The sequence below is a fragment of the Lacerta agilis genome, chromosome 6, assembly GCF_009819535.1.
Source record: "Lacerta agilis isolate rLacAgi1 chromosome 6, rLacAgi1.pri, whole genome shotgun sequence".
Lineage (NCBI taxonomy): Eukaryota > Metazoa > Chordata > Lepidosauria > Squamata > Lacertidae > Lacerta > Lacerta agilis.
The window spans coordinates 26,706,893-26,730,820 of record NC_046317.1 but is presented as its reverse complement, the minus strand read 5'-3'; the positions used below and the strand labels follow the sequence as shown (position 1 = coordinate 26,730,820).

Below are 23,928 nucleotides of genomic sequence, written 5' to 3'. Positions count from 1 at the left end.
GAACATAGTGAAATCTACAAGAGTTCACTGCCTGATATATAGCAAACTTAGAACAAACACTCACCCATGTAGCAAACAAAACGGAAAAGCCATTTTGCTCCAAAAGATACCAAGGGCTATCGCACCTCTTGCAAGCATCTGGCTAAGCATAGGATGGAGAACACAGCTGGTCCTGATCTTTCCACAAAGCCCGTCCCACCTGCTATGCAAGTTCGACTCTCAGGTATTAGCTCTTGAGAATCATCATCAATACATGTGTTGTTTTCACTTCAATAAAAGGTTTTATTTGATGGCCCCGGGAAAGTCCTTGCATTCAGGGTTTTCTAAACTAATTTCCTCTAAACAGTTTTTTTTTTAAGCTCGTTGCCTTTTAAAACTTTTAGCAAAGCACGGGTTGTTTTAGAAAAATCTGGTATGAAACCTTGTTATTATTCACCCCACTCTGAACTGTCATTCCACTCTACCCAATTCAAAGGGCTATTTAATGGGGGCAGCCTAAGGAAAAGGGGGAAAAAAATAATCACCCTCTGCCACCAAACGGATAACAAAGAAAAGGACCCCGATTTGGCTGGTTTGCTTGCCTCCCTTCCTTCTTAGGGTGCAGGCTGTAGCCTGTGCTGTTGGCTCCCCCTCTCTTGAATTTACTGCTAGGAGTCACATAACCTGCCTTGACTTGCCAATGTTTCTACTGCAGATGCCAGGAAAGACTTGGGGCTCTAATACCTGCTTTGAGGGTTTATAATTGCCTTAAAGTTCAAGTGGCTCACCCAAAGTTCTGTCCTCCTTCTCAATCCCGCATTGTCCTCACCGTCACTACTGCTTTAACCAGTGGTTACAAGTAGATAGTGAGAGGTGAAGGAAGGCAGGGTAGATCTTAGTAGGAGGCAAAGTCCCCTAGGCGGTGGCCTTCCTTGCCAATAGGGTCCTGGTGGGGCTCTATCATCCACTGGTGGTTTTAGGGTACAGACACTTTTCTGCTTTGGAAGCCAATGAATAGCGAACAGGCCTCCTATTGTCATGGATCTGTGAAGGATTTGCAGGCACGGTTCATCTCCTGGCCAATGTATAGAATTGCAGCCTCATTTAGATTCAAGGGGACAATAGGGATAACACACACACACACACAACCATACGCAGATTGATTCTTTGTTTGTTTTAAAGGGGGGGTGCACACCTGGCCGAGTGAACCTCAAATGACCGAACAGCTTTTTAGATCAATTTCTTGAAACAAAATCCAGAAAGAAGAGAAAGCATTATGGTACAAATTTCGCATAGGTTTAAAGGGAAAACCTACATTTGTAATTCCAAAAAGAAACCTAAAAAAAAAAAAAAAGATTCCCCCAAAAGGTACTGTCACCAAGAACCGCAATATTCTGTGTTCTTTTAAGCGGTGAGTTTCATTTAAATATTTTAATATAAAAATTCCTAGAAAGCAGGTTGCAAATCAAGAAGTGGCCAAATGATAACTGATCCTCTGAAGTTCATTGGCCATGACTTGCAAAGTGAGCTGTTTACAACTGAAGCAAGAAATGGCCATCCGCTGTTGATGAAATGCTAGCTCAAGATGTACAGCTTTTGAGCTTTCCAGCTGTGGACTGCAGGACGACTCCACCACTTCTCTTTATAAAGTTGTAGTCGTTGGTTCATAGAGGGGGGGGGGAGAACGACATGGCAGTGGTTCTACTGCAGTTCAGGAGGCTCAAGCTTTTCCCAGCAGTTACCTCCACATGTGCAAGAATTTATGCCCGCACCACCCATCTTCAGTTAATAAGTATCAAGTTGTCATCACTTTTCCGTCTGCAGAAAGAAGAAATTCACCGTTTCAGATGGATAATAATGAAAAGACAGGATAAAGCGCTAAAATCTGTAGCTGCAGCTGTTTTCTGTGCTTCCAACCTCCTCAGTTATCAGTTCCTGGCAATGAGGAGTCCCGGGATCTGCTATCATCAGTCCCCCTTTCATATATTTACAGCTCTCTTTGGGTGTTCCCTACATCCAGAGTTCATGGAAAAGAGGCAAGAGGGTCTCACAACACATTCCAGCTCTTCAGCAGGAATTGCAGGTGGAACACCGGAAAGTTGCCAGAGTCAGGCCATCGGTCTATCTAGCTCGGCGTAGTCTGCATCAAGTAGCAGCAGCCCTCCAATATTTCAGACTAGGTTACCTCCCAGCAATATTTGGAGATGCCAACAACTGAACCTGCATACAAGGCAGATCCTCTCCCGCTGAGCCACAGCCCTTCCCCTGCTATGCGCCTACTATGAGGAGCCAAAGACTGGCACAGCACCTTGGTGTGAACAGAGACAGCCAGCAAAGGCTGAATACTGGACAAGATGCATCTCCAGGGGGCACTTGTGCCCCCTCTATTTTAGTTCAAGGTTACCACATATATGTTCGGTGTCAGCAAACGACTGCTATGCTCGAGAGAGAGATACAAGGAGAGAAGTGGGGCAGGAAAACAAGTCCAGTGTGTTCTGCCCTTAACCTCAAGTTGTCCTTGGATAATAAGTACAGGACGTGCCCATATGGGGCTATTTTAAAAGTTCTCCAAAATGGGCAGATATTGCTTCAATATTGATAATCATTTCCTTTCATATTTTTTTTAAAAAATAAAAAAACTAGGTCTTTAGGGATATTGAAAGGGCTATTTAAAATGCGGCATTTTTCAGCTGCAGCTTGGAAGTCTTGCTTGATGGAGGTGAGTTGTAAATATTAATGCTCAAGACTAAAAGACTTTAGAAGGGGGGGGGGGAGAACTGGCTGGTTAGTTCCATATGTGAAATCCAGTACCTACTTCCACTTAACCCTTCTGCTTCTTGGTCCTAGTTGCTCCTGGAGCCCCAGTGCTAGAGCAATAGTAGATGCCACAGCACTCTTAAATTTCAGGGACTTGGGTTCGAGCCCTACGTTGGGCAAAAATATTCCTGCATTGCAGGGGGTTGAACCAGACGGCCCTCATGGTCCTCTCCGGCTCTACGATTCTGAATAAATGTAACTGAAAACAATATTTTTTTTCCTATGCAATAACTAAGATAGGCATTCTGGACAATACACCTCACAACCATATGATCCCTGTTGGCTTCCTGGTGGGCAGCCCTGTCCTTAGCACAGTTGCTCCACAAGGCGAGAGGTTTGCACATGATCCCTTTCTTCTCCATTGCTAGAAGCAGCCGCTTCCAAATAGTTTTATTTTATTACTTATTATAAATATTTATCTACCGCTATACCACCCAAAAGGATCAAAATGGTTTGTAACAGTGAGGTTCAAAACAAAGAACAGTGACCCATTGTTGGGGATGGACTCTTCTGTCATGGAGACTTTAGTTGCGACCCCCTACGTGGGGCTACCTTTGAAGGTGACCCGGAAACTACAACTACAATTCAGAATGCGGCAGCTAGACAGGTGGCTGGGAGCGGCCGCCGAGACCATGTAACACCGTTCCTGAAAGACCTACATTGAATTGTGCTCGGAAATGTACAGGGAGCCAAAGTGTTGGTGTTGACCTTTAAAGCCCTAAACGGCTCGGTCCAGTATACCTGAAGGAGCATCTCTACCCCCCATCGTTCTGCCCGGATATTGAGGTCCAGCGCCAAGGGCCTTCTGGCAGTTCCCTCACTGCGAGAAGCAAAGCTACAAGGAACCAGGCAGAGGGCCTTCTCAGTAGTGGCGCCCACCCTGTGGAATGCCCTCCCATCAGATGTCGAAGAGATAAACAACTACCTGACATTTAGAAGACATCTGAAGGCAGCCCTGTTTAGGCAAGTTTTTAATGTGTGGCATTTTAATGTATTTTTAATCTTTGTTGGAAGCCCAGAGTGGCTGGGGAAACCGAGCCAGATGGGCGGGGTACAAATAAATTACTACTACTACTACTACTACTACTACAAGTGGTTTGACAACATGACCCTTGGGGCTCCCTTCCAACTCGGATGATTCTTAACTGCTGGCAGAATTTAAAGTTTTCAGCAGGTGTTTAAAAGCTGGCATAGACGGTAGAACAGCAGAAAAGCCAAGTGGATACCTTAACCTGGAAGCTCTTTGGAAAGAACTACACGGAATTTAAAGGAATCTGAAGAAACAACACACTGACCTCTTGCAGCAACAGAAACTCCTGGGCATTCGTGGCTCTGTGCTGTATTCCTCACTGTTACATTCTTTTAGGAATTCTTGTAGGTCTGTGTCTGGGAAACCGATCTGTTGGTATTTCTGAAACAAGAGGGTTTTTTTGGGGGGGGAACAATCTGTTTAGGAAACCATTTTCCGTTTCATACTGCTCTCCTGACCCTGTGTATCACAGGTGGAGGGGAATGGGTGAGGTTACAGCAGAACCAAGTTGTAGGGTTGCAATCAATTTTTCTTTTTCTTTTTATAGTGCACAATGTAAGGAGGGAGATAAAAATGCTCTCCCCTTTGCACCCTCTTATTCTAGATGGAACAGCTCGACCTGCAACATCAGTACAAAACTACTAATGTTCTTATGCATGGGCTTGACAAAAATATTACACAATTTGCAGTTCCTAATCCCTACATCCTTTCCAGGACACACTCTGCCAGGCTACTTTAGTACAGGGTTTTCAATACTACTGTTCAAAACAACCTGGGCAGGGAAGACAGTGGTATCGTCTGGCTTTCAGTGTCTTTTTGAGGCTCTGCAGCCATAACAGGACTGCCCAGCCCCATGCAGAGGCGGGGGGGCAGCCAAATACACTTGCCCTGGGCCTCGAAGGGGTAAGCCGGCTGGGGGGCTCCCGTCAGAGACCAACTGCTTTTTTTGTTCGAGTTTATAACAATTCCACCAAGACTTCCGCCCCCAACCTCAGATAAACTCTACATGGGCTTGGGACTTCCTTTACCTGCCTCCCTGCCTTATTATTACAGCTAAAGTTGGAAAAGCTGAAGTTTCATATTCTATGTGGAGAAACAGCTGTCAAATAGCTTAATAAAATGGAACATCAGCATTCCCCAAAACAGAGAAACCTTACTACAGACGTAGACTGGAAGGTTCCATCACCGTCACATATTGGAAATGGTGCGTGCCAGGGCAAGCGAGTGAAATTGAGGGGGAGCAAATTTTCACGCCCCTTTTAACAAACTTTACCCACCCACTCCACACAGTTACATACTTTTAAGGAGCAACAACAAAAGTTAGCAAACGTTACTGAAGTCCAGCTCACCACCTGGGAACTTCTTGTTGCTTCTTGAACTATAGCTCATCTCTCTTGATAAACACAAACTCAATAAATTTACCTTTATTGTATCATATGCATCCGTAATAAGGGCGATGAAAAGGCTGAGGATCATGTATATGAAGAGGCTAATGAAGGAAAACAAGTAGAGTCGGCTGAAGAGCCACACTAAAGTACTCTTCTGCTGGATTTGAGCAAATGTAGCGAACATGTCGTCGCCGTTGACCAAAGAAAACAGACACTCGGCTACCGTGTTCAGATCTTCAAACTAGAACGCATGAAAAACTGGCATTAGAGAGAGACAACTGCACTTGAAAGAATCAAAGGCTCGCTTTATAGAATCTTTTTTTTAAAAACCACTATAAATTGAAGTGCACAGGCCTAAATATCATCCAAACCTCTTAAGTCTAAACTAAAAAGCCATATAAACGGTGTGGAAAATAAAATAAAAAATTCTTTGTTCAGAAACCGCCTACTGAGTTAGAAAATAGCGCTGGGACTCTACATAACGCACGTGCAAAGTCTTATAAAGAACAATGCGCCTTTTCTGTCAGCGATTTCAGCAAGATCAAATTTAAACTGCTGTTTGAAGGTATTTTGGACCAAAGAAGAGGATGAAAACGCTTGAACTTCTGACCTAACTACCAAGACCGGTCTTCTTTCAGTGAAGAGATCATGTTCACAGTCAATGGACAACTGTGATACAAGACTGCCCTCTTGTGAGAAACCTGACAGTGAGCCACGGACAAAAAAAGCCCTACTGGTTTTCCGTTCCATCGTTATTTCCTTCGATTTTCTTTTCCAGTAAAGAGGTTTGCTTAACCAAACCAAGTGTTGCAAGTTATTTGGATTCCAAGGCATACCTGCTTCATTCAGAACACAGAGCGAAGCATGCACATACAAATAAGTATCTTGAATGCGAAGTATGCACAGCTTAATTTTTTTGGCGGGCTTTGAGAACTGTGCTTCAGCCACATCTGGAGAGCACGTGTTTGTTTACATGTACTTTTTACATAATCCCAGTTACACAAACAGAGACACCCACATACCTTGTCGTGGTATGGTCCTAAAACGATCCAGCCACAAAAAGTATATCCGAGGTATATCATCCCAGCACAGCAACAGAACCTTAGCACTTTGGGCAATGATGCTTGCATTGTTAAAATGAGCACCTATGAAAGGAAGAGAGTGTTATTCTTGGAAGACAGGCGGAACCATTGTACCCACGGTTGTAAACATGTTGTTCCCAGGGAATCTCCCACCCAGACATTGACCAGACACAGACCTGCCTGTCTGAAGTAAGGTGGTGGTCTCACACTCATTAAAAGAAAGGAAAACTCCGCTACTGAAATTTTTTACTCTAGTGCTTACATTATAGGTCTGGAAGTAGCCTAAGTACCGGATGACTCCAACCCAAACGAATAAAGTAGATGTGCCAAGCAAAATACTGCAAACATCATAGCTTGTAAGATTCTGGAAGAAAACAAAGGAAAACACGATTTTGCACAGTTGATTCCTCCAATACCTCAAAAGCATGGCTTGGCAATTTAGGATTCCCACAGCCGCTGCTCCACAACAGACCAAAATATTTAGGACTTTTGGGGGTTTTTTTTAAAGGCTCACCTTTGCTTTTATTTCCATTTTCATGATGGAGCCTATGATAGTCATCACATCACTGATAATCACCAGGACGTACCACCCGTTTAAGAACTCCAGGCGGTCTGCGTTGCACACGTGGCGATTATATCTCTCCAGGAAGAAATTCACAAATCTCTGTTTTTAAGCATTGAGAAGAACGATTAGGAAACCCCCACTCTTTCAGAGCAGAAAACTTACTTCACGTTACTAGAGTCCACCAAGTGACTATAACAGGTATTGCACTAAATTGTAGAGTGATTTTGTTCCACGACTATGGATGGCCACCAGAAGATTGCGAAAGATAACTAAATTTTATATTTGCCATAAATATGTGGGCAATAATTCCTTTACACAGCGCATGGCCCCTTACTGGTCTTGTTGTCTAGTCCAGCATACTGTTCTTACAGTGGCCAACCAGATTCCTTAAGCCCAGAAGCAGGACATGAGTGCAAAAGCAGTACTCCAATTCTGTTCTAAACTCCCCAATTCTGTTCTAATCAACTAGTATTCAAAGGTATGGTGCCTCTGACAGTGGATGAGAGCCTTATCCTCCATGTTGCTTCAGAGACAAATCCAAAATTGCTGATAATACAGCCACCACAGAGAACTCCTGACTAAGCTACAAGGCAAATAATGCCAGACAAATTGTTCTTACTTTATTTCTTGTAGGTTCACCCCATCCTTCCTGTTTTAGGATAGTTTTTTTGTTTTTTTAAGCCAAGCACACATCTACCACAAAGACAAAGGTATGCTTACTTTTTGCAGTTTTAGAGCAAGAACGATGGATCGTGTGCAGAGGATAAGGGAAGCGATGCAGATCACAATGACAGCCCCATCAAAAACCAAAAGATACTGTGTGTTTTTCTGAACTATTAGAGGAGATTAAAAATAATTGCAAAATTTAATCAGCATAGGGCTGCTCAAGTAATTTAGAGACAAAGTCTAAATTACATTCCCCTTTCTTTCAATAAGTCTTAAAGGAAACAGAGGGCTGAGAAGCAAAATAATGAACAGGGAAAAGTTATTACACATCTGTAGGTGTACCACCTCTTCCAAAAAGCAGCCCTCCAACGAGAGTGATTAGAACCCCGTCTTATGAAGAGGGCTTGCAAAACAATGCAAGTAGTGTCCCCGCAAGGAAGCTAGATGCTTGAGCTAAAATTTTAACATGTTATCATTGTACAGAAAAGTCTACATGCAGGTGCAACCCACACATGTCTTGTTCATAGCTGTCAACCTTTCCCTTTTTTTGCGGGAAATTCCCTTATTATAGCATTGGGAAACAGCAGAGAGGGTTGACAGCTACAAGTGAAACTCAAAAAATTAGAATATTGTGGAAAAGTCCATTTATGTAAGCAGTTGTTCTCATTAGCTACTGGAGTTTAATATACGAGATAGACTCATGACATGCAAAGCGAGATATGTCAATCCTTTGCTTGTTATAATTGTGATGATTATGGCGTACAGCTGATGAAAACCCCAAAGTTGAAATTTTGAATTTGGGGTTCTCATCAGCTGTACGCCGTAATAATCACAATTATAACAAATAAAGGCTTGATATATCTTGCTTTGCATGTCATGAGTCTATCTTATATATTAGTTTCACCTTTTAAATTAAATTACTGAAGAAGAGTTTGGATTTGATATCCCGCTTTTCACTACCCGAAGGAGTCTCAAAGCAGCTAACAATCTCCTTTCCCTTCCTCCCCCACAACAAACACTCTGTGAGGTGAGTGGGGCTGAGAGACTTCAGACAAGTGTGACTAGCCCAAGGTCACCCAGCAGCTGCATGTGGAGGAGCGGAGACACGAACCCAGTTCACCAGATAATGAGTCTACCGCTCTTAACCACTACACCACACTGGCTCTCTGAAAGAAATTAACCTTTCCACGATATTCTAATTTTTCGAGTTTCACCTGTATGTATATAGCAGTGGGGAAGAGCAGGGAGGGTTGACAGCTATGGTTTCCACCACACCACACTTCCTAACCTCAGCAAACTAAATATGCAGAGATGGGATCAGGTTTACTGGCAACGAGCAAAACTCACAAACTTTGGCACATTCTATCGAGCTGATTACGTGAATCATAAAAGGTTAAATTAACTAGGAGACAGATTTCCTGCAGTGGCATTTCCTGCCGAAACAGGAAGAAACTTTCCATATGTCCGTTCTAGTATTTTTGTTTCTGTAGTTTACTGTTTGGGGTCTTTAGTCTTTAAGGTTGAGGGAGTATTTACTATTGCACCTCCAATAATAATTATTTTTTACCAGCAATAGAAAACTTCATTGGTTCAAAGGTGAAAAAAATGCAAAGTACCTGTATTCACCTCTAGCTACACTTTGATTTGCAACCAGGGTGGATAAAAATCAATGGGTTTTTTTTAATTAAAAAAATCATTTAAAAAAATTAAATCAGATTATTTTTATTTAAATTGGATTTTTAAAATAAAATGCTTTTGGACGAAAAAACTCTTTCTAAAGATAGTTTTCTGTTTAAGTTTCATTATAGTCCAAAGGCTATAATGTATCAGCAAATAAGGATTTGTTTTAAGTTTTTCATGTGTGCTAAAACTCAGTCTAAGTTTTTTTTTAATTGTTTAACCACATCAGTTAACAAACATGGATACATATGCTATAATGTTATTGTTTTAGTTAAATAAATTGCTTAAATTGTTATTAAGGAAATTGTTGTTTTTCTCCTTCCAATAAAGTACAACAGAAAAGTTGTCCAAATATAAACAGTTAACTTATTAAACCTCACAATAATTTCCATAATTATCTGCCTATGTATTTCTAACAGTATAACCAAATCAGTAATTTTTGATATAACTGTAAAAACTACTCTGAAAATTTATTATTCCAAAAATGAAACCTTCACCTGGTTGCAGATATTAAGATTATACCTGCAAGAAGGACTCTTTCTGTAAAAAAAAAAAAAGTGATTTAAATCAAGTCCTACTGACTAGTGATTTAAATTGTGATCCACCCTGTTTGCAACCTGCATCCAAAGAAAATATTTTTTAACTCCTCCCCCTCTAATGCACTCCCTCAATTTCAAATGTTCAGGGCTGATGCTTCGGTAGCCAAAAGCATAAGACAAGGGTATCATAGGAAGCTTAGGTTTGTAGACCCAGCGAGGACTAAGCATCTGCAGAGTATATTCCCATTAGAGACCCAGAATTTTAAACAGGCCGCTCTACTACCACCAACTTTTTCTTCATTTCACATAGTTTTAAACGTAAAAAATAGTAATTATGGTTTGCTGTCCAGGTAGGAGGTGGTGCATTTTGCTTTCGGAACAATCAAACCAACTACGCTTTAAAAAAAAGGTTAGGAATAGCACACAATTGCTGAGCTAATACAGTCTTGGGGAGAATACTTGTATAGCAAACTAACTCCATATGCCTCACTGGCACAGACAGGTTAGCAGGGTCACCTTTGTTAGCTGCAGCACAATGTCACTGAACAAGCCTGGCCATATGTAAAAACTGCTACTTGCAAGAATGTTCGTTCTGCAAATTGCGACAATGCCACCAGCCCCTACCCCAACTCATCAGCAAAACACACACAAATATCCCAGGCTTCTTGATGCTCATCTTCGAACATGGATATAGTTCTCTCACACAGAGATACTTACTAGAGCCAGTTATGTTCCAGTTTTTACATTCTTCAATATCAGCATCCGTATCAAAAAATATTTTCATTTTACCACTGTGGGCTCTATTGTTAAAAGTAATCTGTTGAGATAAATGTTGTTGTTTTTAATTTACTTGCTTGAAGCAATACAGCATTGGTGTGCATTACTCACACACAGTGCTATTCCCCCCCCACCAGAAAAAGAGGTGCTGGAGCTCACCATGAACTTCTCCCTTGTTCTCTTAGAAGGGCAATGGCGCCCACCTGAGATGTGTCGGAATGGAGCTTCTGGGGGGGAAAGGCCCTGCTCACACGTATCAACTTTTACACATCTGAAAACTTTAAAATCAATATACTTCGTGTGCAAACACACAGACAGAACACATACCTTCCAAAGGCCTGACAATCATGTTGTCCCAAACCTACTGTGGCCGGAAGACAGAAATAAGCACCCAGCCATCAATACCCTGGAAATTGGGAACTACCGGTAAATTGGATGCTAGGTTAGACATCCGTCAACCAAACAAGGCAGAGCATATGTGTAACACACACACACACACACACACACACACACACACACACTGCTTTCCCAAGGGGTCCGAACAGAAGTAAGAATTGAACTGGGACCTTTTTAAACAAACATGATTTCACACGCCACCATCCAATTTAAGGACTGCGCAGTAAAATATAAAATAAATTGCACATCCAATGCTTGCCAACAACACAAAAGCATTATCCAAGGCACATATACCATGTAAAAAGGGGGGAAAATGAGGATTCATGAGGATAACAACAAGGCACAGAACACATATGTGGACACTTGATCTATAAATTTGATGGCAACCCTTGTAAATAGTATGGTGATCTGTAAAGATCCATGTCATTCATTCATACATACACATTACACTTTCTTTCTCTCTCTCTTTCTCTCTCTCTCTCTTTGGCAGCGCTGGAAAACACCACATGTGCTTTTTTTCCAAGTGGCATTACAAAATATTATTATTATTATTATTATTATTAGGTACATGTCTTATAGGGTCCCTTTCGAAAACACTGAGGATGCTGGCATAAAGCTAAAAGTTGTTCATTTTCTTAACAGGTGTGACAGAAAAATACAGACAGAATCTTTAAGGCACTCTGTGCCCAACTATGGCAAAACTGAATGCGACAATATTTACAACGAGAAATGGGCAGAAGTGTTCTCATCCAATAATACATCACAAGGTTGGTGTAAATATCAGTGATTTTTACTGTTCTGTCAATGGAAACAATTGCAACCTGTGATTTGACAGTGGCTGAAGTTAATGTGTGGGGGGGATTATGCACTTTATGTTACAAATGTTTCATTGGATCCAGTGTGTGCATGTTCCTTTCTCTTCCTTGCCTCACCCTTATTCTTCTGGAATTCAAATTCCCACCCACCCACCCACCCACCTCCTTTTTCAGTGTCCCATATTGCTCCCTTTTACCTCCTGTCTTCTTGGTCACTCTTTGCTGATCCAAACTTGGAGCTAAAGAGGAAGTGTAGAAGACTGCCACTCTACCAACTTCCTCCTTCAGCTCTATGTACTTTTCAAGGTGGGGTCGGGGAGCCTATTGAACTGAAAAGGAACTGAAGCCCACCGTAAGTAATTTAAGAGACATGATTACATTGTCTATGTGTATAATAACAAGAACAGCACTTACAGTATTTTCAAACTCATAACAGTCAGGCAGTTCACGAGAATGGATGGTTTGTAAATCAATGCCTTTCAGTTTGAATGAGATTATCACCTGTATCAGCCTGGGTGCAGAAAGATATTGTGTTATGTTAGGTTCTCCCTGCTTCTTTAGAAACACAAATAAAACTGGTGTCCCCAAACCTCACTTTACCTATAAAACTCAAAGTTGAAAAAAGACGAATTCTTCAAGTGGCCCGTTTCGTCCTGTGGTTTCACAACAATGCACTCTAGAAGTGAAAGCAAAAACCACAAGACATATAAATGGAATCCTAATTGTACCACGAGGAACCTAGAACTGTGATCCTACAGACATCTACTTGGGAGTAATTCATTTTAGGACTAAGACTACTATGGAGGATTATGCAGCAAAACAGCAACCATTTTGACCCCAGGGTTTAACCCCACTTTGCAATGCCATGAAATGGCAAATCTCCAAAACAGTCTGTGTCTTCTTCTGCATGTACATAGCATGCTACTTCTCTATCCATACAGCCAAAAGCCTATGCATGTCTAATTCCCACCAAATTAGCTATGAGGAACAATAGGCTCTGTCTCTATAGACAAGGAGTCCATGCAGAAAGTGAAACTGCTCCAAGAATTTGTTCATCTGTATTATTCTGCCACAATGGTAAGGAGTTTTAATATACATTGGGGGCAGAACGGTCATCTGCACGGGCTCACAGAAGTATACCATAGCTCTTGATTTTATACTGGTACCTCCGTCAAGACACAGATGCAACTTTTAGTGTATGTGTTCAAATATAAACCCCAAAGATACAATGTGCTTCTGAAAGAAATTTACAAGGCAGCAAAAGCAAATTCACAGGAATATCTGGAACTTCTCTACAGGTTGGTAAATTGTGTGCTGTAATCATATCAAGGAATGGAAGACTTTTGCTGAGCAATGCCACAGGTGCATGTTGTTGTTGTTGTTGTTGTTGTTGTTGTTGTTGTTGTTTTTACAGACAGGAGCATTCACAAGAAGTAACAACATGATAAAAGCGCTTGTAAACAGTCTCAAGGTGTAACAGCCTGATGCGATGGGAAAGCCTTGAAAATCCTACTCCTCCATACACCTGTTTGTTGTTTTTAAAAGCACCGGCAGCTAAACTGTACAAAAAGAGTACAAAACTTGTACAAAAACAGGAGATATAATGAGATTCAATTCCTCCTACATTAATGAAGTTAGGCCGATTTTCTCCCAGAGGGGGAAAAAAACATTAGCACCATACCTTCATCAACTGTGCTGTCTATGTGCAGTGTATCATTGGAGGAAAGTACTGTGCCTTTCTTATACTGCTCTTTACAAATCTTTAAGCCTCGCAAGTCATCTTCATCTTGCTCATAACCAAGTGTACCCAGGGATATATTCTTCAGTCGCCGGTACTAGTTGAGAAGCAAACACACAAAACGAAAACACTTCTTCAGAAAGCCTGCAAGCCCGTAATGGCAAAACCATATTTTCAGTGATATGCTAAGGGCACCTGTTCACATCTGTACATGAGTCGCTGGTGAATATGGGTTTGAAAGGGGAAGAGATGCCCTTTTTGTTGCTACAACACAGAAACTGGCACATCTAAAGAAATGTGAACTATGATATTAAACTGTGTGTGTGGATGCCATAAAACGGATGCTTACCTGATCAACCACAAAATGTATGCTATCGTAAGCATCTTGCTGTGTGTACACACTGCAGCTGTAGTCATCCTCATCAACACCAGAGTAGTTTTTCAGAAACAGGTGCTTGAAAGCCATAGTGTTCTCCTCTTTGAAAGAAACCACCAACTGGTTACTCAGCCCAAATAGGACGAGCTTTACATAAATGAAAAAAGAAAGAAAGAAAGAAAGAAAGAAAGAAAGAAAGAAAGAAAGAAAGAAAGAAAGAAAGAGGTAGATTCTGTCATACATAACACAATAAATCCAGTTAAGGGCCCTTTCATATGTAACAAACCCTGGCTCACTAAAGCATGATTCAGTAATGTGGGAGCAAACATCAGGCCTGAAGGCTGCTGTTTCATTTCATGTACCAACATCAACAATTCAGTCCTGCACTTACTAGCCAGGATATTAAACTAATTTAATCCTGATTTAAGATCCTGGGGAGTAAGCAGACTTTGTAAAAACAAGGATTCCCCTTAAGAACCCAGAACACAAAGTAAACATGTGAAAGGGAAAACATGCAATTGTTTTACAGCTAAACTATGGTTCTACCACTGAGAGAAACTATAGTTTAGCAAGCTTGGGTTGTGGCACATTGTTTACGAATTTGACCATGATCAATTTGATGACTGGAAATGCAGAAGGAATTATACGATCAGGTCATTCCTTTCTTGACCTCAATCCCCATTACCATATATTGTAAAAAAATAATAATGTTGTGTTTCATCTTAAGTTGCTTTATTGTTTATTATGGCATGAAAAATGTCAAGTTAAGACTTTCCGTTAGAGATTGGTTGCTGATTTATGAAGAACTGTATTTACCTTACTGTAAAGTCTTTACAGTTACTGACTGTAAATGCTTCCCTTTCTCCCCTCATACACACAAATCCAATTAGCACCTCCACAAAGTTCCAGGTAGGGGCCATGCCTAGCATGACTGTCAAAGATCTTTTAAACTGGAAAAGCAGGGGAATGTACTTGGCTTCTAATGAACATAAACCATGAGCTATGGCTCTCCCCACCCCACCCCGAATCATCTACAAATTATCTAAAGGAACATAAGGAGTACACACAGTGCCATGTATTAAATGAAATAAGTGGTTTTTTTTAATCACTTCAGGCATTTAAAGTTGCTGGCCTTTTAAAGTTTTCGTAAGGGTAAAAAGATGCTTGGTTGACATCTCTTTGATATTTCATGACCAGCGAGAAGTTCACATCTTCAGAGTAGCAGGGATGAAGTTTTGTGAATCTAGAGAGGCTTTCCTATAACTAAGTCTTCAATAATTCTGAATGTAGTCATGTAGGCTTAAGATAAGAATCCGATGAATACTCCCAGCGATCTTCAATATCTGTGTAGAGCTTAAATAGATAAACTAAGCACTTGGTGGGAGAATCCATCTCTACCATGGGGCAAAGCAGCTGGGGAGTTGAATTGGTTCTACTTCTGCTGTTCGCGGTGGCCAACACAAGCTAAATTAACTCAGTTTTGTACAGCAGCTCCTAATAATCTCTTTCTCTCTCCCCCTCTCTTCCATCTTCAAATCCCCACCAATCTTCTAACAGTAGCAAGCAATAAAAACCAGAATATGCAACAAGAAGCAGACTTGTTATAGTTGTTTTCCTGAAATTAGCATTACTTTTAAATGATCACAGTGCATTTGAGAACATAACAGCTTGCTGGATCATGCCAATGGCCCATCTAATCCTGTATCCTGTTTGCACAGTGACAGCCTGTGAGAAACTGGCAAGAAGGACTTGCGCACAAGAGCACTCTCCCCTCCTGTAACTAGCATTCAGAAGCATAATGCCTCCATGGTCCGTGGATTTTACATCTTTACTGCCCATTCAAGAACTGACAGGTAGGCAGAATATTTTTTATTTTTTTGAAGTCTAAGAGGTGACCTGAATGTGCATTCATTTTGTAGCTCTAGGTTTGTAATTCCAAGCAGCACATGCTAAAACAGGGCCATCAATTCACTTGACCACAAGAGATTAAAAAACACTTTTTGCAATACAAAGCTACCGAGGCTGCAAGAAAGTGACCCCAGGTGGAGAAACACAAAGTACGGCATAAACTGCATCCTTCATACTTACATAGCAGCATACTGCAATCCAGCATGATGGCAAAAAGGAAATATTTTATTACTATAGTGATACGTCAGCACTGTACAGAACACTTCCCTAAAAACTGTTCCAAGACTCAGCATGTTCTTAGACAAATTGCTCACCTGACCCTTTAACTTCAAAACTCGGCACTTGTATATATTCACATAAATATGTTGCACAAACTTCTGGACCCTTTGCCTTTTGTAAAAGTTTGATGCCCCCCCCCAAAAGTGCCGGGACAATAAATACACTCAAGTGAGGGGGGGTTGCACAGAGAAACACAATGAGAAGCTACAAGGTGAGAAAGAGGTATTTGCAGGATACATGAGCTCTGCTTCCCTTATGGGAGGAAGAAGAAGAAGACGAAGACGAAGAAGAAAAAGAAGAAGAAGAGAAGGAGGAGGAGATGGTGGTGGAGGAGGAGGAGGAGGAGGAAAATAATGGCTTTTTGCAAATTCCTCATTGGCATTTTCGAGACACATTCTCCATGGCTGCAATTCTGTTGACCCCACATGTTTACAAAATTGTGCAGAGCCTTCTAAGAAACTAGCATAGCTCTACCTTGGGTTGATTCTGTGCTGAGCCACTCCCATGCTGTCAGGCACATGGCACTGCTCGCTATCCGTACATTTCAAGGCAAGGCTATCAAGACAATCCGTCGCAACATATAGCAGCTTATTCTTACCCAGCATCCAACACACAGGTTACTCCAATAATAAGGGAGATGCAAGGCTGGAGGTCTTCCAAATGTGGAGGCCCACCCCTGTATGTGGAATACCTTTCAGGCATAAAGCACCAGGAATTATCAGGGACTAAGGCTAAAGTTCCAGCAGAGGAAGATGGAAAAACATGCATAAACAGACAAATTATCATGATCTCCACATGGTCATCTTCATCATCATCATCATGTAGTCAAATGTAGCAAGACAGCTTCACAGCAGGACAATTACAGGAAAGGATAGCAGGCAGAAAAATGATTTACACTGAACAGTATTCAACCAAGTTTGAATACTCAGTAGAACCCGTGAAATTAATTAATGTAACCGAGTTCATTAATTTTAAATGGGTCATATCTGACTAAAACTTAAGCTGAATACCATCCAAAAGAAACATTAGCAACCTGGAGTCACCGATAGGACTGATCATTTACTTATTCATTGGGCATGAAGAAACAATATCCGATTCTGTGCAAGTAATTTTTTTTAAAGTTACCTGGGTAGTAACCATAACTATCTTCAAAATCTGAAGTCCCAGTTTCCATGGTATCTGACGTCTAGCTCTATATTTGTCACATGGATTCATGAAGTAGAACTTTAAATCCTCCTTTAGGGACTGTTCTTCTTTAAAATCCATATCCAGCTGCGTCATCATACTTCTGCCATAAACAAAAGGTTGAGGATTTAAATTTAACACGTCTTAACATTGTGCATACGGATACTCCATGCCATCATTGAAAAGCGTTAAAGAATAAGGCCTTCGCATTAAAGAGAACGAAGGCACATTGCCCCAGGTTCCAAAGGGGAAGTTTGTTTCATCACACCTTGTCAGCCTGCTTATACATCTCTGCTGGCATTTGAAAAAATAGCACCTAGTAAACATTAACATAAAGTAAATCAGATTAACCCAAGATAAACTGAAGTCTTCTGTAACCTAGATACCTTTGTAAGAAGACGTGAATTGTTCTTAGGATTTTTCAGACTTCTTTCTGCAAAGCAACCTCAGTATAACCAATCTGAGCTACGGGCTAAGGTCCAAATTACATACATTTACATACAAGGGGAGGGACGCTTCAACCCATTTCCCAATCCAAGACAACTTCTGGCCCTTGCCTGCAAGATTCCATGCTTGTGAGAGTTCGCAATAGGGGAAGAGCAGAAGAAAAGCTGAACAAGGGGAATGTCATTCTGCTTTCCCTATTTTGCCACTGAGAATCATGTGCATCCGTCACTCCCAAATCTGAGGCTTAGCAAAAAAAAAAGGGGGGGGGAAGAAAGCAGGCTGTGAATATTTTCCTTGCATACAATTGCATAAGGTACAGTTTGGTCCACTGGGAGGAAGAGTTCTCGCAGCATGTTGTTGACACCTTACCAACAGACAAGCAGCCGAGACAATTTCGTTTCCTCTAACCTTTTTGCTATAACGAGCCCTGTAAAGCTGCACAAACGTCAAAGCTATAAAAACATCCCGCTGCCGTAAAAGGAATTATTGAAGCCAAAGGTCTCTGTGGTTGTGCATTAGCCAAACAAACCCAGAACTTGCCACCTATCTCACGACTAAAAATAATCACACTGAAAGACCCACTGTATTCTCTGGTGTGAGAGCAAACACAGCCTTCTGGGAAACTCCTAAATACTGAACTCAGTTCTGCCCTGCTAGTTGCAGAGCACTGAGCTGTGAGCACAGGAACAGCACCGTCTGCATGGTGCTCTGGGCAGGAGATATGCATGGATGAAGTCTCAAGCAAAGTTTTGGTATGTCACAAAACACCAGCTGGACAACTGCAGAATAAACCAAAGCCGTTTTGAAAGGTCTGTGGGTTCCTGTGTAGTTTTCATCTTGTAATGCCCACGTCACTTAGCTTCAGAGGCAACCCCATCCCATCCAAACCCACCGGTTTCAAAGATGTGAAATTATCCAAGATGCCAACTCAGCTTGTAGTAAAGATCTGCGATGGCATCACGGTACTACAGTATGTCTTCCGATGGAGAATTTGAAAGGTTTGAACAGAAGCATTCACATGTTACATTTGTGACTCTAGTCCTGATCCTGTTACAACTCTCACCTACTTGCAAGACACCTATTTGAGTCACATCACTTGGTGCAATTATTTCAGTAAAGCGTTACATAAATGCCCAAGTCCTAACTATGGGAGCAAGATCTTACAGGCCTCCTTGTGGGTCTCTTGCTTCTTCTGCCTTATCAGGCCAGACCCAGATGTCATCAGCCTAATCGGATAAGTTACCATTCATTTACCAGCTTTCAGGAAGGCTGCCAAAATCTCTGAAGCAGGTAGCTTAAGTTTGCTATACTCTCTGCATCAATTTCTTTTCTTTCTTTTTAAAGAGGAAAACAGAAAAGCAACCACCGAAACAACAGCCAACTCAGTCAGTAGAGCAATAGGCTGCTATAGTAGCGGGTTTGAGCCCCACATTGGGTAAAATATTTCTGCATTGCAGGAAGTTGGACAAGATTCCCTTTGTGGTGCTTTTCCAATGCTACAATTCTATTGTTGAAACACCAGGTGAAGTTTGGCATGCTCGTTCTGAATAACCCCAAAACACCATTGGCTGCCCGCTTTTGAGCAACAAGACACTAAAATCAACATCTGGGTTGATTTGGGGGGACCCCTCTAAACCCTAGAAATTAATAAATAGGAGAATTTTGATTAATTGTGAAATAGATGGAAGTGCAAGTTGCAGAACTGTTCCAGTTGAAATAGTAGTATATTAAGTTACAGGTAGGTAGCCGTGTTGGTTAGCTAACCTGAAAAAGGGTACCATAGCACCAAACCTTTATTAGGTTTATCTATTAGCTATCCTTGCACTTCCAAGTTCTACTTTTTTTTAATTCCCTCTCCCCATGGACCATCAGTATTGCCTACACAATTTGATGAACTTTTGATTTCAATTTGGAGGGGGTGGGGAGGACAGCGCCCCGCAGTTTAAAAATAATAAACGAGAACAGATCACAGCGCAACCCTGTAGACGTCTACTCCGAAGTAACCCCGCCAAGTTCAACGGGGCAAACTTGCCGCCTCTGCCCCTCCGCTTCAAGGAGCGGAGCTTCCGCGAACCAACCGCGCTCCTCGCCGGCCGCCCCTCTCCCCTTGCCCGCTCTGCACTCACCTGGTCACTAGCGTCTCCCCCGTGCGCAGGTAGCCCAGCGCCATGCCGCGCGGAGACGGGGGCTGGGCGCCTCCTCCTGCGGCTCTGCCCGCGGCGACGTACTCAGTAAGCCGCGCGGGACTCATCGCGGAGGAAGAGCCCGGCGGGCGAGGGCGTCACGTGGAAGGAGCGAGGAAAAGCGAAAGCTGCGAAAGCAGCGGGCGCCCTCGACGGCCGCGCAGCCCTGCGCCGCCTGCGCGCTTTGGCGAGCTCGCAATTGGCGGCGCCGGAGCAGAACCGCTTGGCCGCCCCGTCGGAGGACCCGCTCCGTGCGCGCCGGAGGGGAAGCTCCACCATTCGGCTTTAAAGGCGCCCTGCCGCCGCCCAAGGTGAGGAGCTGCTGCGGTCACCTGTGGGCGAGACGCCGGTTTGGGCTTCCCTCGGCGGGGCTGGAGGCCCTTTCGCAGGTGAGAGGGAGATCGGAGGCCCGTCGAGTCGGGAGAAAGGATCACCAGCGGGGCTTGGCCCATCCTAGGCGTGCATAGGCGCAAGCAGGGGCGCCACCTGGAATAAATAATGGGGGTGTGTGTGTGTGTGTGTGTCACGCTACGTAATGATCACAAGGCACAGCGCATGGACACCTTTTGAATGGGAATGCCCATCAACTTTGCCCCCCCCCCCAAAAAAAAACCATTTTATTGATGGGGTCCCAGGCGAAGGGAGCTCGGCCCCTAGGAGTTGGCTCTTATGGGCGCAAGTAAGAAGTGGTGCTGTTGTGGCAGCCGCCGCCCCGACCCCCCCCCCCCGCACCAACGCAGTTTAGCACATTTTGCGAACTAATGTACCTTAACTGTTTGGAAGGGAGCCCCAATAAGGCCGTTTCAGAAGCCAGAGTCTAAAATATCCTAAGGCAGGCTTCCTCAAACTGGGCCCTCCAGATGTTTTGGGACTACAACTCCCATGACCCCTAGCTAGCAGGACCAGTGGTCAGGGATGATGGGAATTGTAGTCTCAAAACATCTGGAGGGCCGAGTTTATGGAAGCCTGTCCTAAGGGCATTTCTAGAATTAATTCCCATTTGGTTTAAAGGGGTTTGCCATAGTGGGAGGGAGAGGACTACTGTCTCGCAACCTATGTGGGAGCTTGCTGGACTAACTGGTAGATGGATCTTTGGTCTCCGACAACAAGGCTTTGCGTTTTTACTTCGACCCAGGAGTTGAAGAATTTTAAATTGCAGAGATAAAAATAAAAAATAAAATAAAGATCCATGTGCTTAACCGTCCACTCCTGCCATAGATGTAGGCAAGGGGTTGGGGTGGGGGTGGGGAGCTGCCTCCAGCTACATTAAGAAAATCAATTAAAAAAGCATAACTGAGGTCATGCCCTGCTTGCATAAATACTGCCTACACCCATGGCTCCTGGCACCAACGAAATAGGTCTAAGCAGAGTTTCCCAAATGTAGGTCTTCAACTGTTTTGGACTACAACTCCCATCATCCCTAGCTAGCAGGACCAGTAGTCAGGGATGATAGGAATTGTAGTCAACTGTCTTATGCATACTTTGTAGAAATCACAGGGTGTTTTTAAAGTCTTATGTGTGTTTTGGAGAACTCAAAAATAATTTTTGTGAATGCAATGGTTAATTAGGTTGATCTGTTTTGGAGTTTTTTTTAATGATCAATTGGCATTGGTATTGTACACTGACTGGCAGCACTTCTCCAGGATTTCGAATAGGGGATCTTTCCCAGTCCTCCTACCTGGAGATGCTACAGATTAAACAGGGAACCTTCTGCATGCAGAAGAGATGTTCTTTCAGAGAGCCGTGACCTTTCCCTGATCAGGTGTCCGTAATACAGCTGCATCTAAAAACTGCACATGGCAAGTGCTATTTTAAGATGATATCTGCTGCAGTATGATGGACAATTCATCACAGAACTCAAATGACACAAGATATGATTTGCAACGGCTTTCCAGATGGATTGCACGAACGATGGTCTGTGGCAATGCTTCTATTCTTCTACTATGTGTGGAGTTTTGTGTCAGCGTCACTTGTGTGGGTTCTCTTACTATTTGGTCTTTTTATTTCCTTGGTGGTAAAAGAGGTTGGGGGGGTGGCCTAGGGTGTGGTTAGTTGTCTTTGGTTGGCTGTAGTGAGATTTGTTTTTGTGTGAGTGGGGTATGTATATGTGTGCTTTTGGATCAGGTTAACGTGATCCAACCAGATTGAATTGGCAGATTCTTCTTGTCTTGTTGGGCTGTGTATGTGATAAAGGGGGGGGGGGCTAACCTAACAATATGGGATGCAGGTGACGCTGTGGGTTAAACCACAGAGCCTAGGGCTTGTCGATCAGAAGGTCAGTGGTTCGAATCCCCGTGACGGGGTGAGCTCCCGTTGCTCGGTCCCAGCTCCTGTCCACCTAGCAGTTCAAAAGCACGTCAAAGTGCAAGTAGATAAATAGGTACCGCTCCAGCGGGAAGGTAAACGGCGTTTCCGTGCGCTGCTCTGGTTCGCCAGAAGCGACTTAGTCATGCTGGCCACATGACCTGGAAGCTGTATGCTGGCTCCCTCGGCCAATTAAGCAAGATGAGCGTCGCAACCCTAGAGTCGTCCGCAACTGGACCTAATGGTCTGGGGTCCCTTTACCTTTAACCTAACAATGTATTCAACACTAATGTCTCACAACAAATGAGACTGATTTGTAGAAAACACAACTTGGAAAAAGAGACAATGCACATATTTTGTAAACTAAGAAATCATTAATAAAAATATATTTAAAAAGCAAAAAACACAAATGATGGTCTGTCAACAGCTAATAGCCATGATAGGCTAACGGAGCATTTCTGCTTGAAAGTAGTATGCATGGGGGCAAACAAATAGGGGTGCTGCATTTAATTCCTTGATCAGGGTTTGAAATTGTGTGTGATGCCTACATGAGTAGAAAGGACTAACTTGCCCCAGAACATACAGGAAGCTAGCATGAGTTCATGTTGCCTCTTTGTAATGCCTGAGTTAGGCATTTCCTTCCATTCTCAAGCAAGGTCTTAGTTGGAGTAAATGGCCTATAAGATACCTTCTCACTCTTTAAGACTTCTATGACAAGCAGGACTCAGAGGGTGCCACTTTTCACTCCATGGTAGAAAAGGGTACATCTTCTTTTACATTTAACCTTTTGGATAGGTGTTAAGAGGCACAAGAGCTGTGTCAGAAAGTGGGTGAAAACAACCCTAAAATTGGCAGCGGTTAAGTGATACAGTGATGAGGCTTAAGCTTGCCTGGAAGACATGACTTTGAAGTCTTCTTCCTTCATCCCAACCAACAGAGAGGCAGCTCTGCTTACTTAGTGATAAGATAAAAATTCTATAGCCTTAAAAAAATCTTGTCAAAAGAGGAAGGTCATCAGGAGGCACCAAAAAGACAACAGAGAAGGCGGCTGTCTAATATTCTCCAGGAAGAAATTCCAGAGGCTAGGTGCCAGGATGCTTGAAACATTAAAAAAATGTTTTTTTCTGGACTTGCCCCCAAATAAAGAAATTCTGGTGCACAGTGACAATAAAAATAGAAACAATTGTTTTTCTTCACTGTTGCTGCTTTCTTTTGGTGGGTTGCAATCTGGATGATAGGCATAAAGTATTTTAGTGGAAGGTGGAGCTCATGCTCTTTGTAATAACGCAACCCTGCAGTTTTATGATTCCGCTTTCTTTTACCATTCTCTACAAACTTGGGTAGATCCATTTCAGCCAAACCGCAATGAAAAATATTTTCCAAAATACAAGAATGAAGCAACAAGAAAGTGCAGGTTGAACAAAAATTTATTCTCAGTGTCAATATTAATTAACGTTCAAGTTAAATACTTAACCATAGCATCCTATAAAATGTGAACAAACAACACATAATGTTTTCCAAAGTTTGTACACAGTACATAAAAAGTCTTTCTGCTCATTCAGTAGTACTCTGTCATGATTGTTGCTTTTACATCTGAAATATTTAAAAGTCTAAAAATAGATTTCCTTTATTTTTTTCCACAATTGCTTTCCCAGTGAATACAATTTAGCAAATAAGGCATCTATAGAAGTCGAGTTCCACATAAAGGTTTCGGACCAGTGTTTAGCAGTTCTAACATCTAACACAAGTTGCAGAGTAGTTTTAAGAGCTATAT

General features: G+C 42.4%; 1 protein-coding gene across 2 annotated transcripts; it reads right to left on the bottom strand.

Annotated features, from left to right (window-relative positions):
- Positions 1-1,391: 1,391 nt before the first annotated feature.
- Positions 1,392-20,151, bottom strand: MCOLN2 (mucolipin 2). 2 transcript variants are annotated; one of them, XM_033151682.1, is made up of 14 exons: positions 19,794-20,151; positions 17,161-17,323; positions 13,822-13,995; positions 13,416-13,569; positions 12,335-12,410; positions 12,149-12,245; positions 10,464-10,563; positions 7,582-7,694; positions 6,811-6,960; positions 6,559-6,660; positions 6,237-6,359; positions 5,249-5,455; positions 4,092-4,207; positions 1,392-1,797 (listed from the first exon to the last, which is right to left on the bottom strand). In XM_033151682.1, exons 1-14 carry the CDS (start codon positions 19,916-19,918, stop codon positions 1,761-1,763), a joined length of 1,737 nt encoding a protein of 578 aa, XP_033007573.1. In that variant the 5' UTR covers positions 19,919-20,151; the 3' UTR covers positions 1,392-1,760. The 2 variants fall into 2 exon arrangements, with proteins under 2 accessions (XP_033007573.1, XP_033007574.1); XM_033151683.1 differs by lacking the exon at positions 19,794-20,151 and adding an exon at positions 17,607-17,704.
- Between the last annotated feature and the right edge of the window lie 3,777 nt (positions 20,152-23,928).